The sequence below is a fragment of the Quercus robur genome, chromosome 1, assembly GCF_932294415.1.
Source record: "Quercus robur chromosome 1, dhQueRobu3.1, whole genome shotgun sequence".
Taxonomy (NCBI): domain Eukaryota; kingdom Viridiplantae; phylum Streptophyta; class Magnoliopsida; order Fagales; family Fagaceae; genus Quercus; species Quercus robur.
In genome coordinates this window covers 3712352-3727490 of record NC_065534.1, presented here as the reverse complement: position 1 = coordinate 3727490, position 15139 = coordinate 3712352, and the positions used below count along the sequence as shown (strand labels likewise).

Genomic DNA, 15139 nt, shown 5'->3' with positions numbered 1-15139 from the left:
CATATTGGTACATTGATTTAGTATTATTTTCTTATTGTGTTAATCAATACTTGTATTAGGATATACTCTAATTTATAAGTGGAGTAAAGATGGGTTAAGTTGAGATGGGATTCCATGAGAGATGGAGTGGGACAAGACAAGGTAATGCCCTTGAGGAACGGGGGTTGGCAGCTATGGTCCAGCCTCGCCTCGAATGCCCTTGTGTGTTTCTCACAAAAGTTTATAATCTCTTAAATTCAGATATTCAATATGTTGAAGTTTTTAGGAAGCAAAACATATCTTATAAAATGAGTAAAGTTACAAGCATATTACAAAATAATTTTTAATGACAACTTTCCATTAAACTCCATACAACCCCACATGGAAAAAAAAAATGATAGCTAAAACTTATCTAGTTCAATATTTTAGAAAAGAAATTGAATAAACAACCTTCAATAGTGTTAGGCTAGCAGTTAACTTATATACATACCCAAAGAAAGAATTAAAATTACTTATTCCGGCCCCTCAATATTATAAGGTACAGCTGGTCGACGTTTTAATTCCTGCAGCTATAGTGTCATACATATGTGGTGCATAGAGAATGCACGTGCCCAAAAGACTAAGGTCGTGTGATTGTGCAAGGATGGATGGAAAGGGGGACGTAGCAAGAAGTGCACCTTTCATCTGATAAGCTATGAGTGGTGGAAGATTATTTGGAAGCACTCACCGCAGAAGAAAAAAAATACCACATGATATTGATGGTTACGTATAGCAACTTCACAATTAATTTAGGTACATTTAGGATAATAAGGACATTGGAATTGATAACAAAAGGGAGAGGAAGCGAAATTGAGAGCTGGTGAAGGAAAATGAAGTTATGAAATCATTAAATTTAATCATATGCAGTAACAATTACATTGAATCACAATGTGGGGGGGAAATCTCCATCGAGATGCATCTTAGTTAAAAGCAGCAGGCCTGTGAAAAAGAATTTCACCTATCCCAAAAATATATAGTGGAATTTTCGTCAAAAGGAATTACTGCTGACTATAGAATCCACATTTTCTCTGGTCATCACACATACGAGGCAATCAAGCAGTGATGGGTCTGTCCCTCAACTGTATTAAACTTCACGATCCATTAGCTTAAGAAGAATCGCCTGCCAGGATAAGCAAAAATAATGCCTCAATTAGTACTGAATTTCACCAGAGATCATCAATTGCAAGAACTATAACACCAGTGAAGTTCTAGTGATGTCCATAAGCAAAAAATTTATAAGAAATCTGTAAAACAGAAAATAAGCATGTTTCAGCAAGCTTCAAGCAATTTCCTTAGTCCATACTGCCCAGCAGATTCATCCATACAGATGAACCAATATACTTTCACACGATATCTCATGCATGGATGCACAGACACATTTATCCTTTATTAACTTACAGGACAGGAGCGATATGATTTTAGTCCCTGTTGTAGTTCATGGGATGAGATTAAAAGCTTTGCTGGACGAAATTCAACAGATTGATTTTGTCCTCTATTGTCTGTAAAACAGATTAATTCCCGTTGCAGAAGGTGTTCAAATGCCTGGAGAAGTTAAAGCAAATATTGATCAGACATACAGGGAGACTAAACCTTAAGATCCTTCAGATAGAAATTATAGAGAACTATTTGTACCCGTAAGCATATGTTCCATGCATAATACTCAGACATCTGGAATGAAGCACGTATGCTTTTGTACTCTGCTGAGCATGACAAACATGTAAATTGACAAACTTGATAATGGTAATGGAATGATAACAAAAGAAACATCATAAGTTGACCTTTCATTACGGAATTGAAGTTGTATGAATTTTGCTCTTTAACCTCCAATCTCTTCATGCATACCAGAATATGTAATTCCAAGATGGAGCAATCTGTTTCACATTGAATGTGCATTCAAAATCATTAGTTTAACCAGAGGGTGAGGGTTAGATCACTGTTGCTTGCATAAGCAAGGCTTTTATTCAAATAAATGCTCCATAAAAACATGCAAGCCGGCACAGGAATTATTTGTGCACAGTCAAGGATTAATATGCTAAACTTTCAAAGCTTGAATTTAGTTACCAAGAATGAGTTTATAATTTAAGCATAGCTAAAATCTTTTAACTCAAAAAGGGCTGCTAACAATAGTAACTTTAGTTAGTTGAGCAGTTACTACTTAAAACTCGCCAAACAGATAAATAGGAATAAGAGACAGGTTTAGAGATAAATTAGCTCTCAGTCACAAGTCAATGGATATATGAATTGAAAACTAGCTAGAGAAGATCCAAGGAGAGCAACTTTATAATCTTCCTCTGATTGTACATGATAAACTACCACTTATCTTAAAATTTTAATCTATTTAGAAATAGTGTATTTAATTGTTTCACCATTATTCTAACATTCCCCATCATGTTTGGGCCTAAACTCCCACTTCATACGTGGGGGTCCCAACACATGGGATCTTTAACTTTTTATATGGGAGATGAAATGGAGACAAGGTTTAAACTCAAGGACATCTGCTCTAATAGTATGATAAATTATTGATTATTTCAAAAGTTTTAGGTATTAGGAAATGGTGAATTTAATCATTTAAGCATGGAGGAGGGGAACTGTATATGAAAACAGAGAACAAATCAAAGAATGATGATTTTGTGTTCCAGCAGCTTACCTAGGCCAGATAAATGACATAAGGTTAATAAAAACTGTATAACAAATAGTGACAAAGACTCCAAAAATGAAAGGGAAGTCAGAAGAAGATGTTTAGAACTATAAGTACCACATAAGCAATACATAAATATCAAAGAAAAAGTAATTAAATCCTTCAAACCTTTAATACACTCCAGCTTTGGCTGCCTTTGGATATTTGAAAGTGCAGTTTTGAAATTCTCAAGTGATAGGAATCCAGATCCCAAATCCATATAAGAAACAGAGCGGAATCTAGTGTCATGGTCTATCAACAGTAAGTTTAGCAGAGGATGAAAGAAGCTCATAATTGAAACTTACTTATCAGTACACAAATTCTGTGTTTCTGGATGAATGAACTTACAGAAACCTCAGTAAGTGGTTGACAGTGGCATCAGAATCCATATACGTAGTAATAATTTGTTTGAATTTCTCATCTGCTAAAATGTTCTGTAAAATGTCAAGGATTTCTTAACCAGATATGGGAAAATAAATCTTTCATTATTCAAGGAAAAAAGAAAAAGGGAAAAAATGAAAATCATTGTCTTAGCCTCTTTGGCAACATATAAACAACTAATCTCTCTGAAGTTATTAAAAGTTGGTTAAACTGATAATCACCCAAAATTAGTGGCAAAAGATGGTTAGAAGGAACTTAACCTTCCATAACTGACTCATTTCCATGTGTCAAAAGCTCACTAACCTATTTAAGTTTCAAAAATGTATGCTTATTTGGACACAGCACATTTATTTATTTTTACATGGGTGTTCCTCATATAGGCAAGTTCTTTGAAGTATAGTACCATGCTAAGGGAATACACATGATAAAGTGCAGGCCAGTGTGGGGAGCACAACCTTCTTTTAAAATGCCCATATTGCTATCTCATTAAAAGGATACTTGAAGCTTAGCATTAAATTCAACAGCATAGTCATGAGAAATGGTTGAGTCTACTGGCAATGATAAAATGTGCTCCAACAATCTGCATAGTTAGAACAGAGGAAAATCAAGACAAAAGTATTTGTTACACTTATAATTCATCTAATCTGGGCAGAAGCCATGGTGAAATCTCTGAGACAGACAGTAAACAAATTTACCTCTGTAAATCTTCCTTAGAGGGAGGAAGAAACAGCAGCTTTCTATGTGAAAAGCGAGATCTCACTCTTTTTTCCAAAAGCTGATCAGCATCCTGCATAGATTATAGCCCAAGTTCCCAAAATTCTTCACAATGTACAAGCAACTAAAACCAAGTTTCCACAACTGCAGTCTGTATATAACCATTTATATGCAGTTTTCATATGACCACTATGGGCAAAACTTCCAAATTTATTTTAAAACTAATTCAATAGAGTCTAAAGACAAGAAAGGTTCTTATTCCTTTCTGATTAAAAATTTATTTAAAAAAATCATGCACATGAATTTGAAGATAATAAACAAGAAAGATGAAAGAAACTTCAGAGCACCATACCAGTCTACAACTCACACCAATGACAACAGCTTGTGATGTTACTGATTGCATTGCATCTAGCAAACTGTAAAGTACTCGTTGTTTTCCCTGCCAGGGACAACAACAAAAATGAAAGCAGAAATGTTATAATCAGAAAATTTAAATGGATCAAACAAAATTGTATGTTTCAAAATGGGTCCTTTTCTTCTTAATAAAGGGAAGATTTTACATGGCCTATCATCAAATTCAATCAAAGCAAATAATGAATTGGCACAGAATGGCAGTGTCTTACCTGAGCAAAAAGGTCAAACTCATCCAGCACAAAAATAATGGTTTTATGCGCTAATCCACACTCCCTAACACACCAGAAATCAAAAAATTAATTACACTTAGACCATTGAACAAGAGTTGCATCAAGCAAACTTTATACTCACCTTAACATGGCTATCATGAACTGGGAGTTGTCATCAAATGATGCCTAAAAGAACCACATCAAGATCAACAAGTCAGAAGTATTTAGTTGTAAATTATCACTAACCTCAATTAGATTAAACATCTTACCATTTTTGAGAACAATAATTGATGCTCTGCACATAACTGTCTAGAAATTTCCTGGAAGATCAACAAGCATGTCAGAGAAACTTCCTAACCTCTGAATGGAAATTCTTTCATGGAAGTAACTACTCAGAAGACAATGACATGCATCTATTCTTATCTTTAAATGTACACAAATTTTGTAATTTTGCTTTGCTTATAAGTCTGCATATCAAAACAATGAGTTCTCTTGTCCATTACTAAAATGCTCCCAATAAGATTGATCTAATTTGTCACAAAAAATAAAGAATAAAAATTTTGGAAGTAGCTTACACCTAAAACTCTGCACACTTTTTCTTTTTGGCTTGAGTAATTCCATACAATTTCATTAAATCACCTTAGCATCTATCACAATGCCACATCGCTTATTCAAAATTTATAATATCAATGTACATTGTACTGTCTTCACATGGTTGATGATCTTCTTCATAAATGCACCATCGACAAGAATTTAACCTATAAGATATGGATCTGTAGTGCACTATTGTCGGAACTTCAACAGAATGCCATGTGTAAATGCATATTCAACTTAAGTTGAACTCGTGCAGAACCTTTCTCTTTTGTTTCAGCATACAATTGGAATCTTTATCTTTCATAATTCCATACTAACTCCTTAGTAGCAATCATTATTTTATTTTATTTTTGATAAGTAACTCTCAACCTTAGGATATCTAAGTAGCAACCATTATATTTCCTTATTATGGTCAGAAGTTAATAACATGGGTAACTGAGCTTCATTTAAGCAGCAATACAATTGCATTGCAAATCTTATTAGTTTCAGAGATTCTTGTATTTGTGTAAATAAGTTTACAATTTCAAGTTCAGTCAAAAATATCGATATTTGATTAGGAAATTTCACAGAAAACAATGTTATTCAAATGAAGTGTGCAGAACATCTACTAGAGGCAAAGAGATTAAGGGATATCAAACCTTGAAAGCGCAGTTGTCATCACTGTGCAACAGTCCACTTAACTTGATCTGCAACAAAAATATCCATTACAAAGTAAGTTAAGTTGAGAAAATTTGTTTCCTTTTTCTTTTTCTTTTTTCTTTTTTTTTTCTTTCTTGTTTTGGGGGAGGGGGTTATTTGGAACAATAGCATGCATGAACTAGTATCTGCAATACTAAAATATAGAGACATACACTTTGATGGCCAAAATAATTAAAAGGAGAAAATAAACAAGGATGGTGCATTTCATCTTCAATGGGGTCACTTAAAAAAACTAGAGACATACAAAATTAATGGCATGCTATCAATGTTATTGTTTCATAACATACCACCAAAATTTGTTCTTACTCGCAAGTACATTGGTGGATACCATATTAAAACTGTCCTAATATGAGATGGTGGGATCTACAAGCAACATTCACTATGAAACAAACGATGTAATTCCATTTGCAATGGGAAGCCAAAATGCAACTCAAATTCCATTTTGAAATCCTCAAACATCTATAAGCTTTCTACAGTTTCTTTTCCTTAGTTCCCTCGACAATGAATCATATGATTATTTACCTTACTTTTTTTTTTTGTTTAAAAATAAAAAAGATATAGAATTCATGCCATCCACTCTATGATGATTGCCTTTTACTTTCAGGCCAAGACCCAATTGGTTTCTTTTTAGTGTATAAACTCAGGTCTGGTTCATTTCAGGTAGACATTTTTGACAGTAAAGATAGTTCATTTCAAATTGATTTTGTTAAAATGATATGGGTTCATTTCAAATGCTTTTTATAACCAAACAACAATCCGGTTTAATTTAGTCCAGATGCACCATAATATACTAAAAACATTATGCTATTTACTAATACTACTACTACTACTACTACCAATTCAAAAAACAAAAAGGGTTAAATTGGTGCTTACAACTGAAATCAAATCAGGAAATTCCAGCAATAAGTCTTTGAGAACAAGCTCCAACACCTAACATCACAATCAAAATAATAAAAATAAAAACTTTGTTAGTCAAATTAATCAATTTGCAAAATCATAATAGAGCTTAACCAAAGAAAAAAAAAAAAAACACAAACCGCGATTTTTCCAGAACCACGAGGACCCAGAAGCAAGATCGAGTTGTTGCATGCCTCGGTGACCGAACTGGATATAATGAACTTCAATTTGCTGCCAAAAAAAATAAAAAAGGAAATTCCCTCGATCAATCAAAATATAATTGGAAACATTTTCTCGGGAAACAAACAGAGAACATGAAACTTAAAATTAAAGTAAAATGGAGAGAGAATGGGACCTGTAGTTGCTGTCTGGAGAATCGGAGAGAGGCTTGAAGACGAAGCTAGGGTTACAGAGTCTGCTTCGGAGTAGATTTAGGGCTTCCTCTACTGTATTCTCTCTTCCCATTGCTGATACTACCAACACTGTGAGATATTTGAAATGGCGGGAAAATTAGAAGTAGGGCATCTATTCCATTGGACATGGTTATATACACACCAACTATTTCGCACGTGCACAGTGACCTTTTTTTTTTCTTTTTCTTTTTCTTTTCCCACTTAACTTTTACAATTTATTCCTTTATAATTTGCCTATTTCACCAACTTTCAATTATTATGTTTGAAATCTATTAAAAAAAATTATTACATATGATCTCTTAAAAACTTGGATTAAAATAAAAATTCGTAAGGTTTCATTCAAATTATCATTTTGGTGCCTCTAATATATGGATTTGATTTAATAAGTGTGTTTATGTAGATGTGTATTAAGTTTCAAGTCAAGTAGTATAACTAATTGTACCATTTATCGAAAATAATTTATTATACATTAGTAATGAAGTAGCACTTAAGTTTAGGAATGACAAGTTATGATAGAACCTTAGTTTGGTTTGATAATATGGTTAAGCTTGAAAAGAAGGCCATGTTAACCCTAAGTGAAGTGGGGAACTAGGGATTTTCAAAATTTGCTTAAAGGATTATAAGTCTTGCTCTAATTTGAATACTCCATTTTCAACCGCAATCATTAGTGGTAAGATATCTTGCCTTTTGCTGATTTAAATATCAAAGAGTTTTCACTAACCTACAGTGGCACACTTAATACAATAACAATAAAAAAAATATCAACATGTCTATCAAATGACCTTGTGACACATGATTACCACACCAAAAAAAAATATTGTAAAAAAATGCCAGCATTACTACAAATTCAATAATTCTATAGACACAATTTTCATTCATCCCATTTTGTGTTGTTATGAGCTTGAGATGAGTGACAAATCTAGGTGTGAGTGTGAATTTTTTTCATTTTGTGAAAATTTCAAGTGCATAATAATGAGTAATTCCATGACCACAAATTATTCTACAACTTGTTTGCTACAACTCTAACATAGTAGATTGTAAGTGGTTAATTATCACTTACACATGAACTCACAATTTTTTCTTTACCAATTACACTTTACCACATTACAATTATAACAAAAAGTTGTGAAAAATTATGTGGTCCTAGACTTTTCTCATCATAATTGTTATAAATTGATTACATCCAACAACTGAACTGAGTGGCATTATTAAGCTTTAAAAAAAATTATCGAATGAAAAAACAGGTGGAAAAAAAAAAAAAAAAAAAGAGTGATCTTAGATCATTCCCTTCTATATGTTAGTTAACATGGGCTCAACTCCCTCATTAAGGGCCCAAGCCCAGATCCGAATAACTCTTTTTTTTTTTTTTCCTCTACGCCCATGGCGTTCATTAGAAATCCTCAACATGTCTCTGCTAAAATGCGCCCCAATCCCAAACAAGTAAAAATATCGGGCAGCCCAGTATAAATGTAATAAGAGCCAATCGTTCATTGATGCCATTTTAGATTTGCTGCACCCAGCTGAGCTAACAACACCAAGAACCAATTTTTGATTTTTATTCTTATTATTATTTTTTATATTTATTTTATGTATTTATTTTGATAGAAAAACTAAAAACAGAGATAAAGGAAGGATGGGAAGCGCGAGCGTTGCTATTGTGCCGCAGTTGCAACTCCACAGTTGCTGCTACAAGCGGCGTGGACCAATCAGAAGCGAGCTGAGGTCTATACAGGTCCGAAATTCGAGGAGAGCCAGGTTGAGATTCGAGGTTGTTAACCGTAGGAGTAGTAGGAGTCTCCGCGACGTCGTTTGTTTCGCCGTTGATGACGATGTGAGAGAGAAGGAGTTGGGTATTTCTGTTGGTTCGGTCGTTGAGGATAGGCCTGGTAAGTCTAAAAATTAACCAACAAACTTATCTTTATACCATTTTTCTGTTGGTTACATATTTTGAAACAAAAAAAAAAAAAAAAAAAAATAGCCATTGTTATTTATTGAAAGTTAGCTAATGTATTTGATGTACTAGTCATATTTATACTATACCTTAATTTGACATGACTAGTCATATGTAGCTTTTCTAGGTTGATTTAATATGAGAAAATTTGGACCGTTCGAAAAGATTAAGTTATTAGAAAAGGGTGAATTTAATCGATTAGCTTTTTAATAAATATAGGCTTGAAACTTATGACAGTCTGTTTTGATACCATGATAAATTACTGCATTGTCTAAGATTATAAGCAGTTAGAAAATGATGAATTTAGTTAATGATACAATAATCCATGCAATCCAGGGTATTATGGGAATAATCTTTAGATATCATCATGTCTTAATCATATAACATATGTTTCATTATATTGATACAGTTTTTGCTTATACAACAAAACAACAGCAACAACCATGCTTTATTCCCAAGATTTTGGGGTTGGCAGTAGTTTTTGCTTATGCTGTTAATAACTGCAAATTGTACATACGTTTAAATATTTTGTTCTCATTAGATATATGTTAATACTCTTTAGGAATAATGCTGTCATCATTTTTGTAATGGAAATATAGATGTGTCTGATGGCTCAAGAGAAGAAAGTTTAGAAAATTTTGGGCAAGAAAATGGAAGAGAGGGTGCACTTTATGATTTTCTTTATCCTAGTAAAGAGCTCCTCCCGGACGATAAAGAAATGACCATATTTGATCATCTTGAAGAGCTGCGTCAGAGACTATTTGTGTCAGTTTTGGCAGTTGGAGCTGCTATTTTGGGATGCTTTGCATTTTCAAAAGAATTAATAATGGTTCTTGAAGCTCCTGTCAAAACACAAGGTGTGCGGTTCCTGCAGCTAGCTCCCGGTGAATTCTTCTTTACAACTTTGAAGGTTAGATTGAACCGAAACATCTTTCCTTGGTTTTAAAATATATTTTATTTTTGAAAGCTTGTATCCTTGGTTTTTAAAACCAACACACCCCCCGCGCGCGCGCATGTCTATGTTTAGTGTCATTTATATTGTTTACAGTTTGTCCCTAGTCCTGAAAAAGGAGGAACTAAGGATTGGTTGGTGTTGTACCATTGGTTTATGGGTGCCCACTAGTGTAGCTAGTAGCTATTTCCCAAATGAAGTGGCTGGCCCATGAACATTATGGTCTATATTTCTTATAATCGTTGTTGGAAATGAAAAGTACATATTCATCTTCTTCCTTTTTTAATCCTTTTTTCTTGTTTTTAATTGAATTTTCCCCTCTTGTTCAACTAATGGTTGTCCCACACGGCTCTATGTAGAATGTGATTTTACAAGTTACAACACCGGGCACATTGCATAAATTACAAGTCAATGAACAGTTTTCGGGTTATATATTGGTTCTTTGTTGAATTAGATTAGAAGAAAGCTGTTATTAATATCCATAAAATTCTTTTAATGGGTTCTGTAGGTATCAGGATACTGTGGCCTTCTATTAGGAAGCCCTGTCATTCTCTACGAGATTATTGCCTTTGTTCTCCCAGGTTTGACGAAATCAGAGAGGCGGTTTTTGGCACCAATTGTATTCGGCTCGTCTATACTTTTCTATACCGGTATTATCTTCTCGTACTTGGTCCTGACACCAGCAGCCCTAAATTTCTTCGTTAGTTATGCAGAAGGAGTAGTTGAATCATTGTGGTCCATTGATCAATACTTTGAGTTCGTGCTTGTGTTAATGTTCAGCACAGGCTTGTCATTCCAGGTAAAGTCTTCTTTGCAAGCTTATCCTCTGCACAAGAGGATGACTCTTGTGTCTACAAATTAGCAACCATATGTCCAAGACTCATATTTGAAAGTGAGACTAGTAAAATTTTCTTTCGTTTCTGTAATAATAAGATTTTTTTTATTGCTTAGTCAGGTAAAAAAATAATTGTTTAATTTAATCATTCTTCTAGCTCTTAAAATATACTCTACCATGCCTAATGGGTGCTGTTCACTTTCTTGTTCTTATACGTCAAATGACTGTTTATAATGGGTCCGATGCATGAGTTAATTATTGCTTTCACTGACTCGTGATGCGTAATAAAACTTAGATGATTTAATGTATATCTATATTTTGTTTATTTCTTTCAATAATGATAATCTTTTCAGTGAACTTGGTATACACTTGTATTTTACATTTAGGAGATCTGCAGTCAAAAGCTAGAAAAGATGAAAATAGATTTCATATGCTTGTTCATTAATTAAAACTGCATATTCACCCCTCCATCTTGAGATGGTAAATTATGTTTATGGCTTGAACTTTTCATCTTGTTCTACAGGTACCAGTCATACAAGTACTGCTGGGACAAGTTGGTCTAGTGTCTGGGGATCAAATGCTGTCAATTTGGAGATATGTAGTGGTTGGTGCAGTTGTTGCAGCTGCTGTACTTACCCCATCAACTGATCCTCTAACTCAGATGCTTCTGGCAGCCCCCCTACTGGGTCTTTACTTGGGTGGCGCATGGATGGTTAAGCTTACAGGGCGTTGAACCACACTGATTTAAATGCATGGAATTGTATATTCAAAAAATGATATGGTATATAGATGAGAAGCAGAGGATGAATCGCCCATTTTAATGTACTGTTATCATTGTAAAAGCTTTCTGATGGAAATATAATGGTATGAAACCTAGTTGTCTCGTCCACTGAATTAGTTATTGCACCTCGTTAGCATCCAAAATCTATTATCATAAGAAAAGCATGTGTTTTATCTGTATCCAAATAATCTCTTGAAAGGTGACAACAGAATCCAGTTTCCTTTAATTTCTGAAAGTCGGTTATGATGTAATTATGTTGTGGACTGAGATAATTGAAAGATAGTGTAGTCAATTCGAGATGACCAATCTCCTGAACTTAAGAGAAGAAATAGACATTTTTTGGTTATTTTTTTGCTTAATTCTCATTAATGCATTCAACGTTAATAAATAGCCAAGGATGAATAACCTTATCAACAAATCTTAAAACATATGAGCTAATCCTATCCTAAAACATAGGAATTAAATTAAATGCAAACAAATAATAATATTAATCTATCTATCACTAAACTAATTCAAATAATTTATCCAATTTGGGTCATAAAATTCTCTCCCCCTTCAAAATGAATATTGTCCTCAAGATTCCAGAACATGAAAATAGATGCTTGCCCACACCATATCCTTCTTCCCCAATTAGAGAAAACTCGACCTCAAATCTTAAAGAGTTGAAGGATATGAATTCAAACCATAGATATTTGCACCAATTCTTTAATTATTTGTGTGAATAGAAAGTCTTGATTTTCACATCCTTGAACTCATTGGGAATGACAAATTCAACGTGTGATATTAGACTAGACCAATTCATTTCTCAAAAAAAAAAAAAAAAGAAAATGAAAAAAAGACTAGACTTATTCGAAATTACGAGAAGATCTCTTTGATTTATCTTTTTCACTTCACTAATCCTTTTATCTTCAAACGCAAATTTTTTGGCAAGTGCTCCCTCTAACGTATTACTAATCTATCTAAATACAAACAAATAACAATACTAATCTATCTAGGAAGATTTATTGTATCACTAAACTACTTTAAATAATTTATCCAACACCTGGTTCATAACAAATTACAAAATACCACACTGGTAAAAGTCCCTTGGACTCAACTACTCAAGGCAATGTTCTGCATTTTGGCTTCCAGATCAGCAGTAGTAGGACAACCTAGTTCAGATTCAAACAGTCTCAGTGAACCCCTCAAACCATTACATGCCTGAATAAAACCTTCCGATGGTCCTTTAAGATTTTCCAGCTCTACCTGCATATCATCTATGATGCTGAAGATTTTCTCGGAAGTGGCCTTCATAGCTGGAACCTCTTGTGGGGGGTAAAGACAAGCTCCGAGCTCATCAATCTGTTCTCCAATTCCTTGACACAGCTTCAACAATTTCTCCAAACAATCCACAAAATTACTGCAGTCATTTGGATTTTCCAGTTCAAGCAAACCTGTGATGGTGCGAATAAGATCCTTAATAACTACAAGCGTTTCAGACACAACCCCAATTGCTGACTGGGCAACTTTCATCTCTTCAGGTGACAGGTCATTGCCTAGCTCATCCTCACATGAATTGTCATCATCTTGGGGCTCGCTTTCTGCTTTGTTAGAAGCCTCTTCATAAGTTTCATCTGTTGGGTCAGAGGAACCTGGCTTAAGCTCCTTCATCTCACGAAGAACATCCTTTATAGAAACTGCAACTTGTGTCATACCTCGCCCAATGGCTGTGACATTTGTAGAAGGAGTCTTTTTAAGAGCAGAACATGAGTTCCATACTGAACCAACCAACTGTGGGATTGAGAGTTTTTGGTCTTTTTTGTGAGATCCTGCTCATGTGCAGCCACGAAGATGATAAGATGAGTTTGTTTTTCAATGGAATAGAAAATTATTAATATGCTTGGATGGGAATGTATCACCATGATGGAAAAATAGTATGCCACAATAACTAACATGATGCATTAATAGAAGCGGAATGAGCTATGCAATAACCAGCCTGTATGACAAACATATAAAGTTTATATTTTTGAATCTCTTGGAGAATGATAATACAGTTTTGCATTAACTATATGTGCATCAAGCATGTGTAGTGTACTGGCCAATGCGTGTAGTATGAGGTTGCATGACTATTTTTATATCTACTTGCTCTTACAAAGCAACAAATCTCACCTCAACCCCATCCCAGCCTTTTACCACTTGAGCAAGGGCCTATGGGCAGAGATTGCTATTGCTTATGGAATGTGATAAGCTATTCTCAACAATAAGTCTAGTGACACAAAATTTACACAACTGCTGAGGTGATTGTAATTGTTATATAATAAAAATGATGTCAATGATGAGCATATGTAAAAATAATGTTGCACCAATGACCAATCACAACTTGACACCTTAGCAACTTGTGAAAAAATTTCTCTCACTAACATTGCCCTATTCTAAAATGCCATGTTAGCATTTACTAGTCTCAAGTGCTACATTGGTTTACCTCAAAGCAATAAGTGAGGGGTCAACCAAAAATTAAAACAATTCACTTTACAATGTAGAAATATTCCTACACCAGCAGTTAAAACCTTATAAATGAAATCTAAGAAAATCCTAGCTTTTCTAGAAGTTCTCTGTTTCAAATTAACTTACACTACCACCAGCTTTGCCAAGGTGCTCTAACACCCATCACCTCCACAGCTGACAACTACCAATAACATATGTTGCATAAAAACCTTATACACACTGCAGCTGTGGCACCATCACTACGTCCATGAACATAGTCAGATCAGCTGCACAACTAGAGCAACACTACTACCATTTCATCCAATACCACCATCACCACCTAATTTTCTTCCTTCACTACCAGCATCACTACATAAACCACCACACTTACAACACCGCCACATGGGAACATTTCCTTGCCTACACTATTTGTTTCTAACATTGTTGACACCAGGCTACAATATTCTTCCCTTAACATTTAGTCTTGTGCAAATATGTGTGATCAGTTTTATCGGTTAGTAATGGTAATGCCGTGAGAGCCCTATTTAGTTTGTGTGTGTGTGTGTGTGTGTGTGTGAGACCCTTTTGTTTACATCAAAACAGCATATATATAAATATCAATTTATCAATAATTGGCTGGAAATTTTTAATCAGGTTTACTAGTTAGAACTTGGGATGTTCGTTTCAATCGAGGTCCTAATGATTGGGAGGCAGATGTGGTGGTTGATTTCTTTCGATTCTTGGCAGCCAATTTACCTTTAGGGACTGAGGGTGATCGGTTGAGATGGAAGTTGACAAAAAAGGGGGATTTTACTATCTGCTCATATTATCATAAGTTACATGGCTCTTCTTCCGTTGTTTTTCCATGGAAAGGTATTTGGAAGGTTAAAGCACCTCGGCGTGTCTCTTTCTTTGTTTGGACAGCCGCATGGGATAGGATCCTCACGGGTGATAACTTGTGACTTAGAGGTTTTGATTTTGTTGACTGGTGCATTATGTGTCGTTGCTGTAGTGAGACAGTGGATCATTTGTTGTTACATTGTGGAAAGGCTTATCGGCTGTGGTGCTTTATCTTTAGGATTTTTAGGATTTCTTGGGTTCCCTCATGTACGGTGTTAGATTTTCTATTTAGTTGATGGAA

The 15139-nt window shown here is 34.5% G+C and overlaps 3 protein-coding genes across 5 annotated transcripts in view; 1 reads left to right on the top strand and 2 right to left on the bottom strand.

Moving 5' to 3' along the window:
- Positions 1-839: 839 nt before the first annotated feature.
- LOC126716652 (origin of replication complex subunit 4) lies at positions 840-7105 on the bottom strand. The gene is made up of 16 exons (XM_050417582.1): positions 6959-7105; positions 6744-6834; positions 6580-6636; positions 5646-5693; positions 4683-4733; positions 4556-4599; positions 4414-4477; positions 4143-4229; positions 3772-3863; positions 3575-3656; positions 3044-3129; positions 2825-2934; positions 1797-1889; positions 1651-1715; positions 1417-1560; positions 840-1138 (listed from the first exon to the last, which is right to left on the bottom strand). Exons 1-16 carry the CDS (start codon positions 7066-7068, stop codon positions 1103-1105), a joined length of 1260 nt encoding a protein of 419 aa, XP_050273539.1. The 5' UTR covers positions 7069-7105; the 3' UTR covers positions 840-1102.
- Positions 7106-8527: 1422 nt separating this feature from the next.
- LOC126716647 (sec-independent protein translocase protein TATC, chloroplastic) lies at positions 8528-11643 on the top strand. The gene is made up of 4 exons (XM_050417568.1): positions 8528-8902; positions 9567-9877; positions 10428-10718; positions 11278-11643. The coding sequence occupies exons 1-4, from the start codon at positions 8650-8652 to the stop codon at positions 11485-11487; spliced, it is 1065 nt and encodes a 354-aa protein (XP_050273525.1). The 5' UTR covers positions 8528-8649; the 3' UTR covers positions 11488-11643.
- Positions 11644-12380: 737 nt separating this feature from the next.
- Positions 12381-15139, bottom strand: part of LOC126716626 (uncharacterized) — a 29311-nt gene continuing 26552 nt past the window's right edge. For all 3 annotated transcript variants that reach the window (XM_050417556.1, XM_050417545.1, XM_050417539.1), the window contains exon 4: positions 12381-13343. In XM_050417556.1, coding sequence (XP_050273513.1) covers positions 12628-13343 — 716 coding nt within the window. In that variant the 3' untranslated portion in view covers positions 12381-12627. The remainder of the gene's footprint in view (positions 13344-15139) is intronic.

What these genes read in the sequence shown, in the direction of transcription:
- LOC126716652 (XM_050417582.1), bottom strand. Translation starts at nt 7,068, where the DNA reads ATGGGAAGAGAGAATACAGTAGAGGAAGCCCTAAATCTACTCCGAAGC. An exon ending in TTCATGATAGCCATGTTAAG is followed by an intron (nt 4,478 to 4,555) that starts GTGAGTATAAAG and finishes CTGGTGTGTTAG; the next exon opens with GGAGTGTGGATTAGCGCATA. An exon ending in CTTCAATTCCGTAATGAAAG is followed by an intron (nt 1,716 to 1,796) that starts GTCAACTTATGA and finishes CATGCTCAGCAG; the next exon opens with AGTACAAAAGCATACGTGCT.
- LOC126716647 (XM_050417568.1), top strand. Translation starts at nt 8,650, where the DNA reads ATGGGAAGCGCGAGCGTTGCTATTGTGCCGCAGTTGCAACTCCACAGT. An exon ending in GGTCGTTGAGGATAGGCCTG is followed by an intron (nt 8,903 to 9,566) that starts GTAAGTCTAAAA and finishes ATGGAAATATAG; the next exon opens with ATGTGTCTGATGGCTCAAGA. An exon ending in GCACAGGCTTGTCATTCCAG is followed by an intron (nt 10,719 to 11,277) that starts GTAAAGTCTTCT and finishes CTTGTTCTACAG; the next exon opens with GTACCAGTCATACAAGTACT.